The 21241-nt window shown below is 31.0% G+C and overlaps 1 protein-coding gene across 3 annotated transcripts in view; it reads right to left on the bottom strand.

Annotated features, from left to right (window-relative positions):
- Positions 1 to 21241, bottom strand: part of LOC117177666 (protein CIP2A homolog) — a 97055-nt gene that overhangs the window by 68362 nt on the left and 7452 nt on the right. For 2 of the 3 annotated variants that reach the window (XM_033368483.1, XM_033368484.1), the window contains exons 4-10: positions 14735 to 14909; positions 14298 to 14639; positions 9068 to 9273; positions 8733 to 8982; positions 4260 to 4499; positions 3897 to 4148; positions 695 to 935 (exon numbers count right to left, since the gene is read on the bottom strand). In XM_033368483.1, the coding sequence (XP_033224374.1) occupies positions 708 to 935; positions 3897 to 4148; positions 4260 to 4499; positions 8733 to 8982; positions 9068 to 9273; positions 14298 to 14639; positions 14735 to 14909 (1693 nt within the window). In that variant the 3' untranslated portion in view covers positions 695 to 707. Of the gene's footprint in view, positions 1 to 507; positions 936 to 3896; positions 4149 to 4259; positions 4500 to 8732; positions 8983 to 9067; positions 9274 to 14297; positions 14640 to 14734; positions 14910 to 21241 lie in introns of those variants that run through there. The other variant, XM_033368482.1, reaches the window with a different exon arrangement.

The raw sequence follows: 21241 nt of genomic DNA, 5'->3' as shown, positions 1-21241 counted from the left end.
TACTCGAATGAATTCTCAAGATTTCAAATTCCATTGTTATATTTTATTTATCAAACAAAGAATTTAAATCTGGAGAATTACAAATTTTGGGGTGGCTGTCTACAACTTGTAGTCGTTCCTGGAAAATACTGATAATACGAGCATAGTTCGGTAAGAGTAGAAATAGAGATATATATATATATATATATATATATATAAATTGACGGTTTATACTGCAGGGTTTTAAATTGAAGAGTTCAGGATTATTAGGGGCCTTGGCAATTGGCAGTCTGTTGTTTTTCTGCACAAATTAAAAGTTAACTGTGGTAGAAACCAATGAGATATACCTTATTAATTAAGCTAATCTATTAATTCGTTACCAAGTTTGGAAAATAATAGGAAAACAAGGTAGTTTTTTACAATCTAGGGAGAGTATCGATAATCATAATACAGAATCAGTATTAAGTGTTGGCTGATGTTTACTTATACGTTTACTATTCGCAAAGATAAATAAAAATATTGCGAAAGTTATTAGAAAAGTTTTATTTACCCTTCTCTTAAACGATGAACGAGAATACGAGGGCTTGTAAAAATCAGCTCATACTTTTGTCAGAGATGTCAGTACATTGCAGTTGATCATTTAAAAATTAGTTGTCTAAAGCTTTTTGTTTTAAATATAAAAAAGGGAATGTATTTATAATTAGGGGTTACATACACATAAACCGGGGTTACGATGAATTCAGGTCTTCCTTCTTTTTTGCAGTGAGTTCGAAGATCATGTCTCGCATTCGACTGAAATCAGTCAACTCAGACTTCAATTTTTGTATCATCTCCTCTTTTTCTTTGATGATTCCTTGATATCTGTGACACTGGTGAGTCATCTGCTGCATTTCTTGCTTCAAGGCGCCTTTATCGTCTTGCACTGATGCTATCTCTGCATTTTTCTCCTCAATGATCTGCAAGAAATTAAAATATACCATTTTATCTTTATTCTAGACTATTCTGTTTTTTCTTCTAATTGATACGAGAGTTGACCTCCCGATTTTTGAGGATACACAATATTTCAAAGAAAAGGTTAAAAAATATTATAGTTTTTAGAAAGGTTTCCAAATATTTCACAAATATTTTAAAGTTTTCAAAGCAATCCTCGACATATCAAGAGATTTCGAAAGCTTTGAATAGATTTAAGAAAATTTCAAAAAACAATTAACTTTCCTAACGATTTTAAAAGATTTTCCGGGATGGAGGGGGCGGTAAACACAGAATGTAACATCAAAGATGGAAAATATTAATTTGAATAGGAGTTTTTTTTTAAATCAGGGTGTCAAACGATTCTTATGAACGAAATTCAAGGTCTTTTCCAGGCCGAAAAATCAAGTTTTTCCAGGTCTCCTTTTTTTTTACATCAAATAATGAAATAACCATTTGTTATATAAGTAAGAAATTAGCCATTTCATAAGTCGTCTTTACAACATTTAAAATCTTTCTAAATTTTTATAAAATATTGGAAATTCTTGAAACATTTAAAATCTTTAAAACCGTTGTGAAATTTCTAAAGTTTTTGAAATATTTAAAATATTTGTGAAAGCTTTTTTTAATCTTTGTAAAATCTTTCGTATTCATTTGAAATCAATGAAATATTTTTTATCTGTGTAAAATCTTTTGAAATCTGAGAATCCCTATTTCAAATCTTTGAAAAAAATTACTGAAATCATTGTCAAATCTTTTGCAATATTTGTTAAATTCTTCTTAAATCTTTATTTTTGAAATCTCTTTATTGGTTGAAATCATTGAATTATTTGAAATCTTTTAAGTTCTTCTAAAAGATTTATAAACCTTTTTTCATATCGTTTCAAATCTTCGAAATGTTTTGAAAGTTTTCAAAGATTTCTGAAATTGTTGTAAAATATTTGAAATTTGGTGTACACACCTTTTTTATATCACAATAAAATATACACGTTAACATTCTATATTAGCGGAGACGAAATAAAAAACTTAGAATGATTCACAATATTAAAGTCTGTTCATTGCAATCTATAAAATAATTGGTAACATCTACAAAAAAAGCGTAGAAATCTATTTATTCTGTAATGAGTAAAAGATAAATTATATATTGATGAATAAAAAACTTGTTAGTACCAAGATATCTTCAAGGTTCTTTTAAAAAATTCAATGAGATTTCCAGGTTTTCAATGTTAAAAAAAATGCAAAGAAAATTCCAGGTTTTCAACGTCGCTGGACACCATCCTTTACATGATTCATCAGTGACTATATTTTGCAAGAGCTAAAGCATCTATATACAGACTTCGAGGTCTTACCCCATATTTCCCTCTTTGTACCGTGATTAAAGAATTAATTGGTACATCTTCTTTTTAAATTGGAAATATTTTCATTTTATTGGTTCAAGATTTAGCTATTTTATTGAAAATTGAACTATTCCATGCTTGGTCGAAAATTGATCGGTTTTAGATCAAAATTTAAGTATTTTGTTTTAAATTCGTATTTTTTGGTTGAAAATTAATCTTTTTTTTTTTGTTGAAACTTTACTGCTTGGTTAAGAGTTTAACAAATTTGTTATAAAAGTCTTTTTATTATTTGAAGATTCATCTTTTTGGTTGAATATTGAACGACTTGCTTGATTATTCGTTTCTTTCTTTTTTTTTCTTAAATTTTTTTTTTTACTCAAAATTTAACTATTCCACACTTGTTTGAAAATTGATGTATTTCGTTTTAAATTCGTATTTTTTGGTTGAAAATTAATCTTCTTGATTCATAATTTAACTGCTTGGTAGAAAGTTGAACTAATTTGTTTTAAAAAAATTAATTTTATTAGTTGATACACCTCTTTCGTTGAAAAATAATGTTTGTCACTGCAAATCTATTCCATTTTTGGTGTAAATTGATCGTTTTTATTGTTTAGAATGCAAGTATTTGGCTTCAAATTTCAACTGTTTTGTTAAAAATTCGTCTTTTTAGTTTCTAAATTATTTTTATTTCGTAGAACATTCAACTATTTGTATTGAAAATGAACTTTTTGGTAGAAAATTTATATTTTTTCGTTGACAATACAACTGTTTTCTAGAGAATCGTCTTTTTGGTTTTAATATTCAATAATTTGTTTGATAATTTTGTTCTCTCTTGCTTGAAAAATCCTTTTGATTGATAATTGATCTCTTTTCGTAGAAATTTGATATTTTTTGGTTGAAAATGAAACTGTTTATAAATTAATTTTCCTGAAAATGCAAATATTTTGTTGGCATTTAACAGCTATTTAAAAAAACGGTATTTTTGGATTGTAAATTCACCTATTTGACTGAAAGTGCAAATGTTTTTGGTTGATAATTAATTTTGTTATTGTTAACAGTTCATCTTTGTAGGCCAAATATCAAACTATTTGGTTAAAAAGTTATCTTTTTTTGTTTGAAAATTCAACTGCTCTGTTAAAAATTCATCTCGCAGAATTGAAAAGTCAATTGTTTTCTCAAATATTCGACTCTGTAGCTTGAAAACTCAACTCTCGTTGAAAATTCATCTACTATAAAATGCAATATATTGCAGCATGAACTCGTAACCTATTATATTGAATTTAATATGGTACTCATACATTATTATTTTTGTTTAAAGAATTTATTCCCCTATTTTCGTAAAAAAATCACCCTAATTTAGGCGTGTATGCGAAGAAATTGAAGCCCTCTTTCTGTGTCGAAAAAAAAGGGAAGGGTGGAAAAAGTCTAAAATTAATGTGACGTAGTTTTTGAACAGCCGCTTCAAAGATTTCGTAAATTAAAAAAAATGGAATAGATTCCAAAAGATTGCTAACGATTTTAAACGAGTTCATAGAATTTACAGAAAGGCTTATGTCCCAGATTTCAAGAGTGATCAACCCCTTATGTTGATAAAATTTAAGAAAAACATACCTGTTCTTTTTTACTCAAACCATCCTGCATTTTATGAAGAGTCTTCGTCATTTCATGATTTTTGCTACTTAGCTCTTGACACTTTTTATCCGCTGCTACATAATCACTTTCGCACTTTGCAATTTTTTTTGTTAGGGCCTCGATTTTATTTTTGCATGCTTCCAAATCCTCTTTTTGTTCTCGAACCACATTTTCTAATTTTGCTATCTGAGTTGACTTCTCGGAAACTATTTTCTTCAGACTCTCGCTTTCCTGTGACAAAATGTGTATTTATTGCAAGTTTTGGCTCCTTAAAGTAAAATAATGATTAAATTTGAATTTACAGTAGCATTAGATACAGGTAATTAAAAAGTCATAATTCACCTGTGTGTGGACAGCGTAGGTCCGTTTGCTTTCTTTTTCGACTTCTTGAATCCTATTCGTGAAAGCAATCTTCTCTTTTTGTAGTCCTTCTAAAGATTGCTGCGAACGGAATAGCAGTTGATGCAATTTTCTCGATTCAGCGATTACTTGCGCTAGTTGATGCTGAAGACTCGTAACTCGATTATTTGCTGCTTCTAAACTAGCTTGGTTTGCTCTTTCCGCGTTCCTAATCGCTGCCAGCTGTTTAAAAATCAAACCATTCATTCACAAATTCTAGAACCCTTCTTTAAAATAATGCTATCCAGTGATGCAGTTGAGGCCTGGCTATATTTTATGAAAATATATTTATGGCAATAGATCTTGAATACGATTCGGAATTTCTTTTTTACAGCAATTTATGTTTTTGTGATTTTTCCAAGTTTTAAATTGATTCTATTACTTTTGTCAGCAAAAAGGGAAACATTGCGAAATTTTAAAAACGATTAATTTTGCACTTAGTATTTGACAATAAGATATTTGGAATCAACCATTTTCTTATTCTTAGCTTATGTAATTTGTTTGAAAAAGATTAAATTTTGCAACATTTAATTTAACCCATTAACGACCAAAGGTCAAAATTCGAATATTTTGACCTTAAAATTAAATATGGCGGTTTTTGCATACAAAAATAGTGAAAAATGTTTGATTTTTATAATTTTGTTGCAGACATAAAACGCGTTAATATCTTAAAATTTCTTCAACCATCGATGCACAAAATTCTTAAACTTTAACAAAAAAAATTTATATATATGTTTTTTCTTCCAAAATGGCGGACAAAATGCAAAAACGTTAAAAAAACTGGGTTTTTCCATCATCTTTGTTTTCCTCAAAAACTTGAAAGTTTAAAAAAAATTTCCATGGAATAAAAATGTCTTGAAATTAACCATAGATTACTATGAAATTTAAAAAAAAATTTGATCCATCATTTTCCAAAATCTATAGGCTCTGATACAAATTTTCCAAGAATAAAAATGTCTTAGAATTAGTCGAATGAAAATTCTTGAATTTTTTCAGATTTTTTGAAAAAATTTTTTGCAAATATCAAATTTTTGATTATTTGAAAAATCAAAAAAATTTTCTAAAAAATCTTAAAAAATTTCATAGTTTCTATGGTTAATTTCAAGACATTTTTAATTAATGGAACTTTTTTTTCTTAACTTTGAAGTTTTTGAGAAAAACAACGATGATGGAAAAAAACAGTTTTTCTAACGCACGCACGAAATGTTCGATTTTCGACGCATATATTGCGTGCGGGAAGTGACCAATTCCGAATCCGTGGTAAAAGGCAGTTACAAAATGAGTTTTCCTAGCTGCTGTGCTTGCGCTCTTTGAGTAAGATTACTTTTTATTGCTGTTGCGCTTGCGCATTTCGAGTCAGAATTACTTTCAAGGACCGTTGGAATCATAACCTCACTTCATTTGATTTGACGCTTGAGATACTGATTGTGAGTAGTGAATAGTTATTGGACATACTCGAAGTGACAACTTACCATTTTACTTTTAGAAATCTGAAATTATTGGTAATTTGATAATTTTTCATAAATTTCTGAAAATTTTGGAAATTTAGCCAATTTTTTATAAATTTCAGGAAATTTATCAAATTTTCAGAAATTTTTGAAGTTCTTTCAAAAAGCTTCGGATACACTAAATTTCTATAAATTTTCGGTAATTTACAAATTTACAAAAAATATCCGGCATTTTTAGGTAATGTTTGTAATTTTACCATACATTTTCAAAAAATTGGTTTTTATTGTTTCTCAAATCGAAAATTTTCCACATTTGTTAGAAAAAATATCGTGTGCTACAGGAGCTAAAAGTTGGCAGTTGAAACTTTTGTGAAGTTTACAGTACTTGCCATCGGCTCATCTTCGGGTTGTTTCCGGCTCGACTTCGGCTCGTTTACAGCTCGCCTAAGACTCACCTACAACTCCCCTTCGACTCGTATCTGGCACGTACAGCTAACTTCACACTCGCATGGAACTGCCTACTTTCCGCACTCGTAGGACAATATACTATTTTGGGACATTTTTGCATTTTGTCCGCCATTTTGGAAGAAAAAACATATATATAAAAATTTTCTGTTAAAGTTTAAGCATTCTGTGTACCGATGGCTGAAGAAATTTTAATATATTAATGCGTTTTATGCCTGCAAAAAAATTATAAAAATAAAAAATCTAAATTTTTTATTGTTTTTCTATACCCATAAATTTTGCGGCCAAACTCATGTTATAAAATTGATAGCTTCGGTCGTTAATGGGTTAAGGAGCATAATTAAAACACTAAAAACAACTTAGTAAACCCTAATATTTCAAAAATCTTTTTTTCCATTTGTGTGTGTTGAGAAATGAGATTAAAAACATTTAAAATGCAATTTTAAATAATTGATTATGACAATTAGTAAAGCCCATTTTATTTTTCCTCCACTCTAGTTTGAAAATAAAAAAAACTTTTAAATCATAAAAGAAATGTCTCAAGGGGACCACTCACTTCTCTACTTTTCTCATAATTGTCTTATTTCGAATCCTGTCATAGAAAACGTTTTTTTAAAAACTAAATTCATTTTTGGGCTTTATGGAACGTCCATTAATTACGTAAGAATTTTTGAAATTTTAGCACCCCATCACATTATAAGGATTAATAAGATTGTTGCCCTCACCCTTCCTTCTTAGGTAAGATTCTCAATTTTATACTCAATGTATTAAGAATATAATCATGATTTTTACAGTAAACGAGATTTCAAAAGATTTCAAGGGACTGACCACCATGAATCACAACTTGAAAGAATTTTAAGAAATTTAAAAATATTTCAAAAGAAGTAAAAGAATTCCAAGACATACCGAAGTATTTTCGCGAATCTTGAAGGATTTCAGAGAATTTTAAAGGAATTTTGAAAAAGGATTTTTAGGAGATTTCAACAGATTTAACAGAATCTCTCAGCATTTTCGAATATTATCATGAACTTTAAAGGATTTCGAGGAATTTTAATATCTTTTGAAATATTTTAATATATCTTAAAGGATATCAAGATATTCGGAAAGATTCACACAGATTATAAAGATTTTAATGACAACAGATTATGTAACATATATTAATAATATATTTATATGATATGTAATAATATTTCAATATATATTATTAATATTCACATAATTAAAAAAAATTGAAGGTATTAAGAAATTTTTCAAAAGAATTCACGAGATTTCAAAGTATTTGAAGATGCCGAAGTATTTTCAAAATTTTGAATCTTATTAGGAGATTTTAATGGGATTTCAAATTTGTGAAAGGATTTTAAGAGATTATGTAGGAAATATTTTTAGGAATTTCAAAGGATGTCAGGAGATTTTAATGTAATTTCAAAGGTTTTTATGAATTTCAAATGAGTTTAAGATATTTTAACGGTCTTTAAGAAGTTAAAGAGGTTTCGATGATTTCACGGGATTTAAAATGATTTCAAGAGATTTCACAATTTTCCAAAGTATATCCACGGTCTTTAGAGCATTTAAATTAATTTTAAAGGGGGTTAAAAGAAATCAAGGGATCTCGTAATATTTCGAAATATTTCAAGGATTTTAACTCACTTTAAGCAATTTTAGAGGGCTTTTATGGCATTATGAAGATTTTCAGCTATTTCTTAATATTTCACGGAATCTCAAAGAATTTTATGGAATTTCAATAGTTTTTCAAGGATTTTAAGGGATTTTAAGGGAGGTCAATTGTTTTGACGGGATTTCAAAAGATTTAAACAGATATCGAAGTATTTTCTCGAATTTTAGAGGGTGTTGGTGCGATTTTGAGTAATTAAAGGGATTCTAACGGATTTTAGAATATTTAAAGGAGTTTCGATGGTTTGACGAGATTTAAAAGGATTTTAAGATATATTAAAATTTTCCAAAGTAGGTCCACGGATTTAAGAGGATTCCGTATAGCCCCAATTTTGTAAGTATTTGTTGCTTTATATGAGCATTAATAAAGTCACAATAATTTTCATAACTTTCTAGGAATGATGTATGATATATAGCAATTGCATTTTTCAATAATAAATTACCTACTCTTCACATTCGCGAAAGAAAATGTGATTTAAATAGTTTAATTCGGAAGAAATCTAAGAATAAATGAGAAATATTTTTAATATTACATGGACCTTGAGTTGTTCAATCGTTTTTGTGAAATGGCCTTATTGGCCAACTTCCGTAAAAATTTAGTCATCTCCTGGTTATCCATTTTTATATTTTATGTTCAAATTGAAAAATAAATGACTTTTTTTTCAAACGACCCTATTAAATTTTCTACGCTATATACCAAATTTCAAGCTTATCTTTCAAGTTTCCATTCTAATCAAAATCTATATGAGAGTATCGCCAGGATATCTATTTTTAGAACTACACCACTGCTGCCATCTCCTTATACTCCTTGATATTTTAAAATGAACTCCACCTTATATTCATAGAGTTCAATAACAGCAGAAGTGGTAACATCATTAATTTTATTCGTATCGTACGCCTCCTTAAGTTTATCGATGCAAACATTTAATCGATCCTCTTGGACGAGGGACATGAAAGGCATCATTTCCGTTGCAGCATATTGACTAGAATGTCTTCCTATGGATTCCATCGTATTATTCGTCCCACCTCGAACGAGAACTAAGGATTCCAACTCACCCATGCAGTGAGCCACTGTGGAAAGACTTCTCACAAAAAAGTAGTTAAACTAATGTGACATGAAGGAACGAATCGATGGTTTGAAAATATCTAATCCTTACAAAGCCTCACCATTCCTGTGGAAAGCATACTGTGGAGGGCAACTGAAGGACCTTCTGCTTAACCTCCTCGTCACCAGTGAATAACGCCAGGGCCATCGTCATGTGTATTTGCTTCTTTCTCATTAGTTCCGAGTACAAAGTCAACCAGTCAGAATTTGTTTGCGCCATTTCCGAGGTCAAGGCCAAAGCATGAACGTAAAAAGTCGTCGACTGATCCTAAAGACAAATCAGGAATCCTTTTAAATAATTGAGAACACATTTAGGTCAATAAAAATTTACATTTAAGTAAATGAAACCAGGGTGTCTACTATCTACTCAAATTCAGGAAGAAAATTTCCTGACAACTCCAGGTTTTTTCCTGGTATAATTTTTCACGGTACGGAGCCATTCAAATATTTTGAATTTTTGTAAATAAAGAACCCGGCATATGTATACAGTATCCCGAGTTTATAATAAATAATGTTTTTTTTTTTAGTTTTTAAGCATGCAATTAACATGTTTCGTTTATAAAGCCTTTACAACTTATATTACTTATATTAATTAAATAATTAAGTAATCCTAAAAACACAAAAATCAATTTCTCGAATTTGACTCGAAGTTTTCGTTAAAATAATTAATTTTCAATCAGAAAAAGAAAATTTTTAACAAAACTGACGAATTTTCAATTAAAATGCTAAATCTTCAACTGCAAAAGATAAATTTGAAACCAAAAAGATTAATTTTTAACAAAAGAGTTTAACTTCCAACCAAGTAGTTTTATTTTCTATAAAAAAAGATGATTTTTCAACAAAATATATGAATTCTCAACGGAATAGTTGAATTTTTACGAAGAAAGTCAAATTTTTAACAAAATAGTTGAATTTAAAACAAACAAAAAATTTTTTAAATCATAAATTAAGAATTTGAAAAACGGTAAGGCTGCCGGGGTAGACAGTATTAACGCTGATATGCTTAAACACGGTGGCGAGTACATACCACATAGACTGTGCGAATTGATAAATTTATGTTTCGAGATGGGAGACGTCCCAAACGATTGGAAAAAAGCGATTATCGTACCAATATACAAAAGAAAGTGAGATAAAAGCGACTGCAATAATTAGAGAGGGATTAGCTTATTAAGTACGGTAAGTAAAATATACTAAAAAATACTTATTCGTAGGATAATGAAAATAACAGAAGCAAAGATTTGGGAAGTCCAAAGTGGGCTTATGCCAGGAAGATCATGTACGGATCAAATATTTACCTTAAGGGCATGTGACACAGCTAAATACCTATATTACCGACCTCACTTTTTCGGTTCACTGAATGTTTTTTTGAACCTAAGAACTTTTTTGTAAATAAGATATTGAGGTGAAACTTTGGAAGATTTATTAGAGTACAATAAAGTACGTTTAGGTACTGCATTTGGTAGGAACTTCACTGAAAATTATTTTATCTTTTTTCTGAACCTCAACATTTTTTGAACGTTCGAACTTTTTTTATACATAAAATATCGGTCTCAAACTTTGAGAAATGCAAGAGCCGAAAGAAAACTACGTTTAAGTACAAAGCTTAATAATAATAGATGTAATAAAATTTATTTCAACAATCAATTCCAACGGCATCAGACGGTAACGTTGTACACGAAAATACGAACTCTCTAGAGCCTCGTCTAGTGGCCGCCAGGTTTCGTATTTTAGTGTACAACGTTACCGGCTGATGCCGTTGGAATTGATTGTTAAAATATATTTTTTTACATCTATTATTATTAAGCTTTGTACTTAAACGTAGTTTTATTTCGGCTCTTGCATTTCTTAAAGTTCGAGATCAATATTTTATGTATAAAAAAAGTTCGAACGTTCAAAAAACGTTGAGGTTCAGAAAAAAGATGAAATAATTTTCAGTGAAGTTCCTACCAAAATGCAGTACCTAAACGTACTTTATTGTACCCTAATACATTTCCCAAAGTTTCAGCTCGATATTTTATTTACAAAAAAAGTTCTTAGGTTCAAAAAAACATTCAGTGAACGGAAAAAGTGAGGTCGGTAATATAGGTATTTAGCTGTGTCACATGCCCTTAAGGTAAATAACAGGAAAAAGTTTGAGAGTAGGAAAAAAAGTTTTCTGTGCATTTGTTGACCTAGAAAAAACTTTTGACAAGGTAGATAGAAGTAAGCTTTGGGAAGTTCTGAAAGAGTATGGAGTCAATGGATGGATCCTACAAGCTATAAAAACAGTATATACAGGTAGCAAAGCGAGTGTAAGAGTGAATGGGAAACTGAGTGACTGTTTCGATATTATTCTAGGAGTTAAACAAGGATGCGTTATGTCTTCATGGTTATTTATATTATTTATTGACAAGTGTTTAAGAGTGGCTCTCTTCGACGAAGAGGGTGTGGATCTCCAAACAGTAAGGGTACGTGGGTTAGCTTTCGCAGATGATAAGGTTGTTATGGCAGAGTCTATCGAAGACTTACAAAGAATGTTGAATAAACTAGATGCAAGCATGAAGAGCATGGGCCTCAAAATTAACGCAAATAAAACAAAAACTATGGTGTTCGAAGGAAAGAGTGAGAAAAAACTATGCAATATTTTATTAAATGATGAGAGACTTGAACAAGTTGATAAGTTCGTGTACCTTGGTAGTTTATTTAATAGGGACGGGAAGATAGATGAGGAATTAGATAGATGCATAAACGAAGTAAGAAGGTTATTGGTAGAGCAGGTCCCCTTATCAGAAGTAAAAATATATCACATAAAGCTAAAGTGGCAATACATAATTCTATATTTGTACCGGCTGTACTATATGGTAGCGAGACATGGACTTATCAAGAAAAAGATAAGGGTAAAATTAACGCAATTGACATGAGATTCATGCGTATAATATGCAGGAAAACTCTGATGGACAAAGTAAGTAACGAGATAATTCTAAAAGAATGTGGCGCAGAAGAGACGCTAGTAGATACATGGGAAAGAAATCGATTAAGATTGTTCGGGCATGTGAGAGAATGCCAAATGAACGACTAACGAAACAAGTGTATCAAGGTAAAGTAAATGGCAGCGTGTCCAGAGGTAGACCGCGGAAAGAACGGTTAGAATGTGTGATTGATTAGCAACCTGAGTCGGAGCAGTGTTGCCGAACGAATGTATTATTTACATAAATAACACGAGAATTCTGGAACAATCTGAAAATTCTCTATCCCTTCCACACATTACTCCTTTCCCCCACCGAATGAGTCACGCCTACGCCGAAAGGGAAATGGCTTAATGGTGTATATAATGATAAATATTTAACTAAAATAGTTCAATTTTAAACCAACAAGCTGAATTTTCAACGAAAATCATGAAATATTCTGAATTAATTAAAATTAAAACCAAAGTGGTAAATTTTCAACTAAAATTAAGCAATATTCAACTGGATTAATTACATTTTCAACCAAAAAGATAAATTTACAAATAAAATTATGAAAATTTGATTGGAATGCGTGAATTTTTAACAAAAAAGCATGAATTTCAAAACAAGATCAATTTTCTTTAAAAATATGATTTTTTAACAAAATACATAATTACCCAGAAAATAGTTTAATTCTGAACTAAAAAAGACCAATTAAACACCAAAAAGTTGGATTTTGAATTTAAAAAAAAAAACAATTTTCAACCCAAAATAGAATAGTTACATTTTCTTTTAAAAAAATATTTAACCAAATTTGTTAAATTTTTTACTAAAATTATGAATCGCAAACTTAAATAGTTTAATTTTAAACCAAAATGATTTTCAACTAAACTTTTGAAACTTTAACTGTAATAGTTGAATTTTTTACTAAAAAGATGCATTTTTAAAACAAAAAGTTGAATTTTGAACTAGAAAAGATCACTTTTCTTCCAATAATGGTAGTTACTGGAACTGGAATAGTTGAATTTAAATCAAAACGATGAATTTTCAAAAATAAAAATAATTTTTTCTAAAAAAGACGATTTTTAAACTAAAAACATATTTTTTCGAACAAAAATTGAATAGTTCAATTTTCAACTGAAAATAATAATTTTAAACTGAAGAGATGAATTTTAAACTTATTTATGGTATATTCAACTGTAATAATTACATTTTCCAAAGAAAAAACGAATTCTAAATCAAGCAGCTCAGTTTTAAGCCAAATAGATCGATCAATTTTCAAATAAAATGATGAACCTTTAAAAAGAGGTTTTTAACAAAAGGGTTTAACTTTTAAGCAAGTAACACAATTTGCATTCCGAAAAAGATTAATTTTGAACTTGATATTTAATCCTTTCTTTGGTAGTTTTTGATAAAATTAACAATTTTAATTTTTTTCGAAAAAAGTTTTTTTCAATAGGAAGAAATTATTTACCAAAAGCCAAAAGTAGAGAATATGTAGTACATATTATCGGCAATCCAGAAAAAAAGTAAAAATTGTTAAAGGTGGCCTTTTTGAGAAAGTCCATTTTCAAAATTTTAAGAAAAACGGCCGGTTTTTTCTCCATTTTGATCATTTACATATTTTTCTCGAATCATTCGATAGCGCTCAAAATTTATCATCACATGAAATACAAACTAACCAAATATGTATATTTCGTAAAAAAACTATATCATTTAAAAATATATTTTGGCAGTTTTTATGAAATTGTACGGTTATCTTCAACAGTTCACCCTACCCGAACAAATTTTTTTTTAGCCAAACGGTGAAACACGTGTTCCTTTACTTTGGGTGTAGAATAACATACTTTCATGCCAACATATTCCGACAGCATCATGCATACCTCATCGCATGATTTGTAATGGAATCATTCTTTTAACCAAAAATAGAATAGTTAAATTTTCAGTTTAAAAAATTAATTTCAAACAGAAAAAAAACGAGTTTTCAACAAAATAGTTAAAAACACTAATATAAAGCTACGTTCGCAAATAAGAAATCGTTGTTACTGAATTTTATATTGCAATTGAAACAAAATTAATCAGGCTCGCGAAAAAATTCCCTCACTAAAAAAAATCCCCGAGTTTTCCAGGTTTTTCCAGGTATATAAAAATTCCCTCACAATTCTAGGTTTTCCATGTACGATAGACACCCTGTGAAACTAAATATTTTTGCAACAGTAAATTCCGAGGTGCTGATCACTCTTGAAATCTCATGTAAACAATTTTTCATACCTTTGTCACATTTTTGCAATCTGGTTAACAGTCAAAATTTGAGTGGTCAACCCCGCGAAATTTACGGAGAAAAATTCAGTTTCTTTTTTTTTCTTACTGGAAAAAGATTGTCAGGACAATTCGTGCTTTTGTCTCGATCCTCGTCTTCAAGAATTGGCTTTAGTAACTTCCTCATCGCTTGATCCGTGAAAACGTGGAAGACTTTTTGCCTGAGATTGTCGATTTTGACGATTTCTTGCAGCAGTTGCATCAATTCGTTCAACCTGGCGATGGTTTCAGCACTACGGTCTTCACTTTTCCCTGAAGACTGATCGTCGTCGGAATTTATTATAAGCATCAAAATTGATAGATCGAGTTCTGCCAAGACGTCTGATATTGATTTTGTTCGACGTGAATCTATCACGATAGTTCTTATTAATGCGAGAGCTTTCGAAGATACCTGCATAGATTAAAGTAAAAAAATAGGAAATAAATAAAGGTACCTTGAATATTTAATTAAATAAAGATTGATATAAAATATTAAAATAAATGTACTTGTTCTACAGGTACATAAGAAGTAGCCGCTTTTATGCAGAGGGGATACAAAGATACTAGAACTGTTATTTTCAATTTCACCAACGACTGCAGAAATTCCATCATTAGAGCCACACATTCCGGATCGCAATCACCCTCCAAACTTTGGAGAATTTTCTTGACGTCCTTCGCGTATCTGTAGAAAAATATTAATTAAATTTGTAATTTTATTTCCCGGAACAATATGAAATAATATGAATGCAAGCCTCATATACTGGTCCCTACGTTCCTACCGTACCCTATGATTCAGTGGAGAACCCTGAAATATCCCATTTTCCAAACAAAGTGACTACTCGCCATTTTTCTTCCCAAATCATTTTTGAGTCGATTTTTAAAGATAAATTCACTAAATTAACTTTTTTAAATATAAATATCACTTTACTCACTTTTATTTTTAAAAAGTAGCGATAAAGATTACAATAAATATTTAATAAATTTCATTTTAAGGGATTTTAAAGGTTTGGACGATTTTAGGATATTTTTAAACCTTCCACGAAATTTTCAAGAACCTTTCAAGTTTAAAGGGATTTCCGAAGATTGCAAAGGATTTTTAATATTTTAGGAAATTTTAAAAGATTTCACGGAATTTTTAATTGATTTCAATCAATTTTAAGGGTTTTCAAATGTTTTGATATATTCTAGGATGAACAATTTCCTAGAATTTCCGAAGATACAGAACGATTTTACAGGACCTATGAAGTTTTAAGCTATTTGATTAAGATTGTACAGGATTACCTCTGATTTTCCAGAATTTCAGTCATTTTAAGAAATTTTAAAGTTCTCCAGGTATTCTGATATTTTTTCAGGATTTCACGAAATATCACCAGATTCCACTGAATTTCACAGGATTTCGTAAGATTTCAAAGAATTGAGATTTTCAAATAATTTTTGTAGATAAACTGAATTCTTTGGGATTCTCTTGAATTTTTTTAAGTCACTTAAATTCTTCTAAATCCGCTGAATTCTACTCAATTCCATGAATCTTTGCAATCTGTTTCAAGGCCTTTATTTAATTGATTCTGAAGTATTTTTTTCACTCGCCTTGAACACTGAGTCATTTTATGAATTTATTTTGAATTCATTTGGGTTTTTCTAAGCTACTTTCAAACTTACTAAATTCAATGATTGTTTTTATATTTTTGAATTGTTCCCAATCCGCTTAAATGTGTTGTTTAAGTCACCTTGAAACTTGATGAATTTCATCGAATTCTCCCCATTTCCACTAAATTCACTCAAATTTTACTAAAATCCATCGAATTTTTTAAAATTTTTTCCAATTTATAAAATTTTTTTCAATTTGACTTAGATTATTCTTAAGCCTTATGAATTTATCCTCAATTGGTTAAAATTGGTTAAATTAGGCTGTTGTTCTGTATGAAAAAATGTACAAGAATAGACTTTTTGTCTTCGGATTTATGGTTGATATTAATGGAAAATGAGAAGTTAAATGATGAGGTTCAATTTATAAGTTATTTTTTCATCTTTATTAAAATAATAAATTCAAACCTTGAAATAAATTTTCGTTTCTGTACCTGTAAATAAATATTCAACTGGAATCAATATACTGCAGTCGCGAAATTAAAATCGCCAATCGAGAATTCTGCTGAAACACTACATTGCAATTTAAATTTAAATTGTCAAGGGGCTGAAAGTGAATAGTGAAACGGGAGAGGAAGAGATTAAGAAATTGATGCAAGATATAGGAGCACAAATTAGGGTAGGAGGGGTAAAGAGGGCAGGAAGAATGATGGAAGGAAGGGAAGGCATTTTTCTGGTAACATTAGGGTGTGAGGAAGAGAGGTTTGATGTTATGGGCAAAAAGAAGTTGTTGAAGGGAAGATCAGAGAGAATTGAAAGAGATCTAACATGACAGAGAAGGAGAAGAAAATGGTTGATTTGAGCAGAGGGCATGGGCGGCAAGAAGCAAAGGTAATAGGGAGGGATAGAATTTGGGTAAACGGAGTGATGTGGATCTGGGACGAAGAAATAAAAGAATTGAGAACTCGGCAAACAACGACAGGAAAAGTGAAGAATAAGGAACATGTAAATAAGAAGGAAGGAAATGCGTCAGGCTAAGCATGAGGACAAAAGGAACAGGAGGAGAAGATGGTCATGTGAAAGTGGCATTCTGTAATGTTTCAGGATTACAAAACAAGCACAAGGGGTTTTAGGGGGAAGTGACAAAATGGGATGTAGTAATGATGAGTGAAACATGGACGGATGAGAAAGACTGGAAGGGGATGAAAAGAATGTTACCGAAAGGTTATGTGTGGACGATGCAAGAAACAAGAAGGGAACACGTTAAAGGGAGAGGGATGGGCGGAATGGTCTCAGGAGTGAGAAAAGAATTGGCAGTAAAAGACAGAAAAGAGGGGGATAGGAACGAAAAAGATGGTATAATGGTAAGAAGGATTATAGTTGGAAAAGGCAGAATAGTGATGGTTTGTGTATATAGTAGAAGAGGAGAAGAGGAAGATTGGAGAGTAATTAATAGGTGGGTGGAGGAAAAGAAAGAAGAGTTAGTTTTGATAGGAGGTGATTTGATTGCATGGACTGGCGAACAAGGGGGAGGGACTTGGGATAGAGAAAAAGAAGCATATGTAAGGAGTTCCAGGCATAGGGAGATAGACAGGGAGGGGAGGAGGTTACTAAACATAATAGGAGAAACAGGATGTTCTATATGTAATGGCAATATAAAAGGAGATGACGAAGAAGAGATCACATTTGTAGGGAAGGGAGAGACAGTGATAGACTACATCCTGACGGAAGAAAAAATGAGGAATATGATAAGTTGTATGAAAGTGGGTAATGAGATTGGGTCCGAACATTTCCCGGACAAGAAAATGCGAGCCCAGAAAGTAGATAAACTGAAAGAGTTTAAAGAAAAAATGGAAAAGGAGAAGATTAGTTTTACAGAAGAGGAGGAAGTAGACTTGTTAATGGAAAAATGGAAAGGGTCGATTGAGAAGGCAAGGTATGAGATAGGTACGAAAACAGAAAGAGAAGAAGAAAAGAGAGGTTGGTGGGACGAGGAATGTAAGGAGAGTAAAGAGAGAATGAAAGAGTGTGTAAGAAAATGGAAAAGGAGGAGTACAATAAGAGAAAACAAGAACATGAGAGGTTGCTAGAAAGGAAAAAGTAAAGGAGAAAGGAAAAGTACAAGGAAGAAGTAGAAAAAGCGGCCAAAGAAGGTAGGGTTTGGGATGTGATAAATAAGGAAAGAGGAGGAAAGAAGGGCGTGAATGAAGAAATATAAAGTGGATGCGGAAATAAATATATTAAAAAGGAACAAGGTTACAGGAGAAGATGGTATGGAGAACGAAGCGTTGAAGTATGGAGGAGAAGGGGTAAGGGAAGGCCTGCGGGAGACCTGCAGCAATGTATGGAATGGAGAAGGGTGGCCAGAAGAGTGGTTGACAGGGCTTATGGTACCACTTGTCAAGAAAGGGGTGGGAAAGAAGGTAGAGGAGTACAGAGGGATCACTCTCATGCCAGTTGGCTACAAAATATATACAGAAATTTTAAGAAAAAGGTTAGAGAGTCAGATAGAGGAAAGAGACAGTATTCCACACAGTCAGACGGGTTTTAGAAAAGCGATGGAAACCATAGACAACATTTACGTACTGAACTACTTGGTTAACAGAAATATAGGGAGAAAGAGAGGGAAATTAATTGGGTTATTCCTGGACTTTAAAGCGGCTTTTGATTCAGTAAACAGAAAAGTGTTATGGCAGGCAATGAAAGAAAGGGGAATAAAAGGAAGGCTGGTGGAGAGGATAAAGGAAATTTTTACTGAAACTAGGATTAGAGTGAAGATAGGAAAGGAAAAAGGAGAGGTATTTTGGATAGAAAGAGGTCTAAGGCAAGGGTGAACTCTGAGTCCGATAATGTTTAATATGCTGTTGGCAGATCTAGAGAAGAAGCTAAAGAAGAAAGGAAAAGGGGGGGGGGGGCGATATTGGGTAACAGAAAAATATACTCTCTAGCTTATGCGGACGACGTAGTTTTGTTAACAGGCAACGACAAGGGGATGAACCTAATGATGAGAATTTTTGAAGAGTATATGGGAGCCAAAGATCTGACGGAGAACGCAGAGAAGACCAAGGTGATGTGTTTTAGAAAGAGAAACACCATAATAGATTACGTTTGGAAGATGAACGGACAAACAGTGGAAAGGGTGGAAGAATTCTGTTATTTAGGTTTTTGGTTTGAGGCAGGAGGGGGAAACGAGCTGCAGGTGAGGAAAAGAATTGAATGTGCGAGTAAAGTAATAGGCCAAGTATAGGGAATAGGAAAGAGAAGGTTCAAGGACGATTGGAGAATGAGGTAATGGTTGTTTGATGCGTTGGTTTGGGCAGTGTTGTGTTATAGAGTAGAGATCTGGGGATGGAAGGAACATAGGAAAGTAGAGAGCATACATGAGCAATTTCTGAGGTAGGTAATGGGGGTTCGCTGGAGTTGCCCAGCATACCTGTTAAGAGAAGAGTTAAGAAGGGAAAAATGGTTACTAGACAAATCGAGAGAGCCTGGAAAATTCAAAATGGGAGGAAGAAAGGAGAAAGATGAGAAGGGTTTGTAAGGTACGAGAAGGCGTTATGGAGTGGCAGGACATAGAGTTAGAGCTATTAGTTAAACAAGGAGAAGAGAAATGGACAAAGATTATTGATTCGAGGTACAATAGATGGCATATTATGGTCAAAGGGTTGACGAAACCAGAATATCTGCAAAAAATAAAAAAGGAAGACAAATGGAGTAGGGTGATAAGGTTTAGAATGGGAAAAGGAGTGAGAGCTTGTAGATATTGCATGGATGAAGAGGAGAATCTATGTAGAGTATGTGGAAACAAATTGGAGTCATGGACGACTGTTTTAGAGAGGTGCATAGGAGAGGAAGATTGGAAGTTGGGCAAGGGAATTGGGCAGAGACAAACGGTTGATCTTGAAAAAGGAAATTAAAAAGCAAAAGTTAAATTAAAAATCGTGGATAATATTTGTTTTTTATAGTAAGAGGAAACGGTAGCCCCGGAACATCGCTCATTACTAGAATTATTAGTATTATTTTTTGTTATTATTGTTTAATTTTATTTTTAAGTAAGGTGAAACATTAGAAGATAAGCAGCTGATAACTTAGATTAAGGATGGAATGTAAATTTGATGTATCGGGAGCGGAGGCCCTGAAACCCGTAAAAGGGAGAGATTAAATATACATACATACAATTAGGTATCTTGACAAGCTTTTTTTTTGCAGAAGTTGCTTTCTAAGGGAATTTTTCATAACTTAATTAATTGAAAAAAATCAATAAAATTTACGATAACTGTAAATAAATCTTGCTTCATGGTGGTTAAATTTTATAATTTTTATTATTTGTTATCTATTATTTTTCAGCAATTTTGGCTATTTTTTTAATAACATCATAAAAGGAAGTATATTAATGAAACTTGATAAAATAAATAGATTGTTTAACATACAGAGGTATGTATTCTTCGTTTATCACTAAGAGCTTTTAGTTAACAAAGTTTGAAAGACGCTATTGTATATGCAGATAATAATGTTTTTTGTTTATTATTTGGACACAGACTTTTTAGAAGTGTTTCAAACTAAAATAATCAATTTTACAACAAACAAGTGAATTGTTAACAAAGTAGTTTAACTTTTAACCTAGCAGTTGAACTTAAAACCAAAAAAAGTTGAATTCTCAATGAGAAATATAATAGTTGAATTAAAATTAAAAAAGTTTTTAGTTTTATATTAAAAAAAAAACAAAGATTTTCAGTAACAAAAAGCCTTTTCTTGTTTTAATCACAAGGAAAAATCATTTTTAATCAAAAACAAAATTTACGAGTAACTATTAATTTTTCAAGTTTGTTTGTTTATTTGCTTTCAGCTACTAGAGGTATCTGGAAAGTTACGAAGCCATTTTTACTTATTTAACAAGATTTTACAAAATTTTAGAAAGAATTTGAGTCAGTTAAATGATATTCAGGACTTTCTCACGCTTGGAAATTTAAAAAAATTATATGTGAATTTTCGGAAGTCTCAAAGTTCAAACGCATGTCTTCCGGGTTCGTTTTCTTTTTAAATGATTCAAATTTTTCCCTACAAGTATAGACAAATTCAGCAAAATAAAAAAATTGCCTGAAAATCTTCAAATGCCCTTTTTAACAATTTCAACGATCTTTTGAAATGCTTTGATATCTTTTTAAAAATTCTCTTAAAATAAATTTGGGAAAACAAAAAATCAATAAACATTTTTTCAGAAATATTATGAAAAATTATTTCTTCTCTTGAAACCATTTAAACTTCTTAAAAAGCTATTAAGATTATTGTCGTAAATCTTCAAAAATCTACATTTTGTTTTGAATTTCTTGAAATATTTTTTAATTTAATACCATTTTTGTATCTTTTCAAAACGTCTAAATACCTTTTAAACTTATTCGGATTTTTTCTAAAAGTTTGTAATCTTGTAAA

This window comes from Belonocnema kinseyi, chromosome 8 (genome assembly GCF_010883055.1).
Source record: "Belonocnema kinseyi isolate 2016_QV_RU_SX_M_011 chromosome 8, B_treatae_v1, whole genome shotgun sequence".
Classification (NCBI taxonomy): Eukaryota; Metazoa; Arthropoda; class Insecta; order Hymenoptera; family Cynipidae; genus Belonocnema; species Belonocnema kinseyi.
The sequence above is the reverse complement of the archived record's forward strand: the minus strand, read 5'-3'. Positions and strand labels throughout refer to the sequence as shown.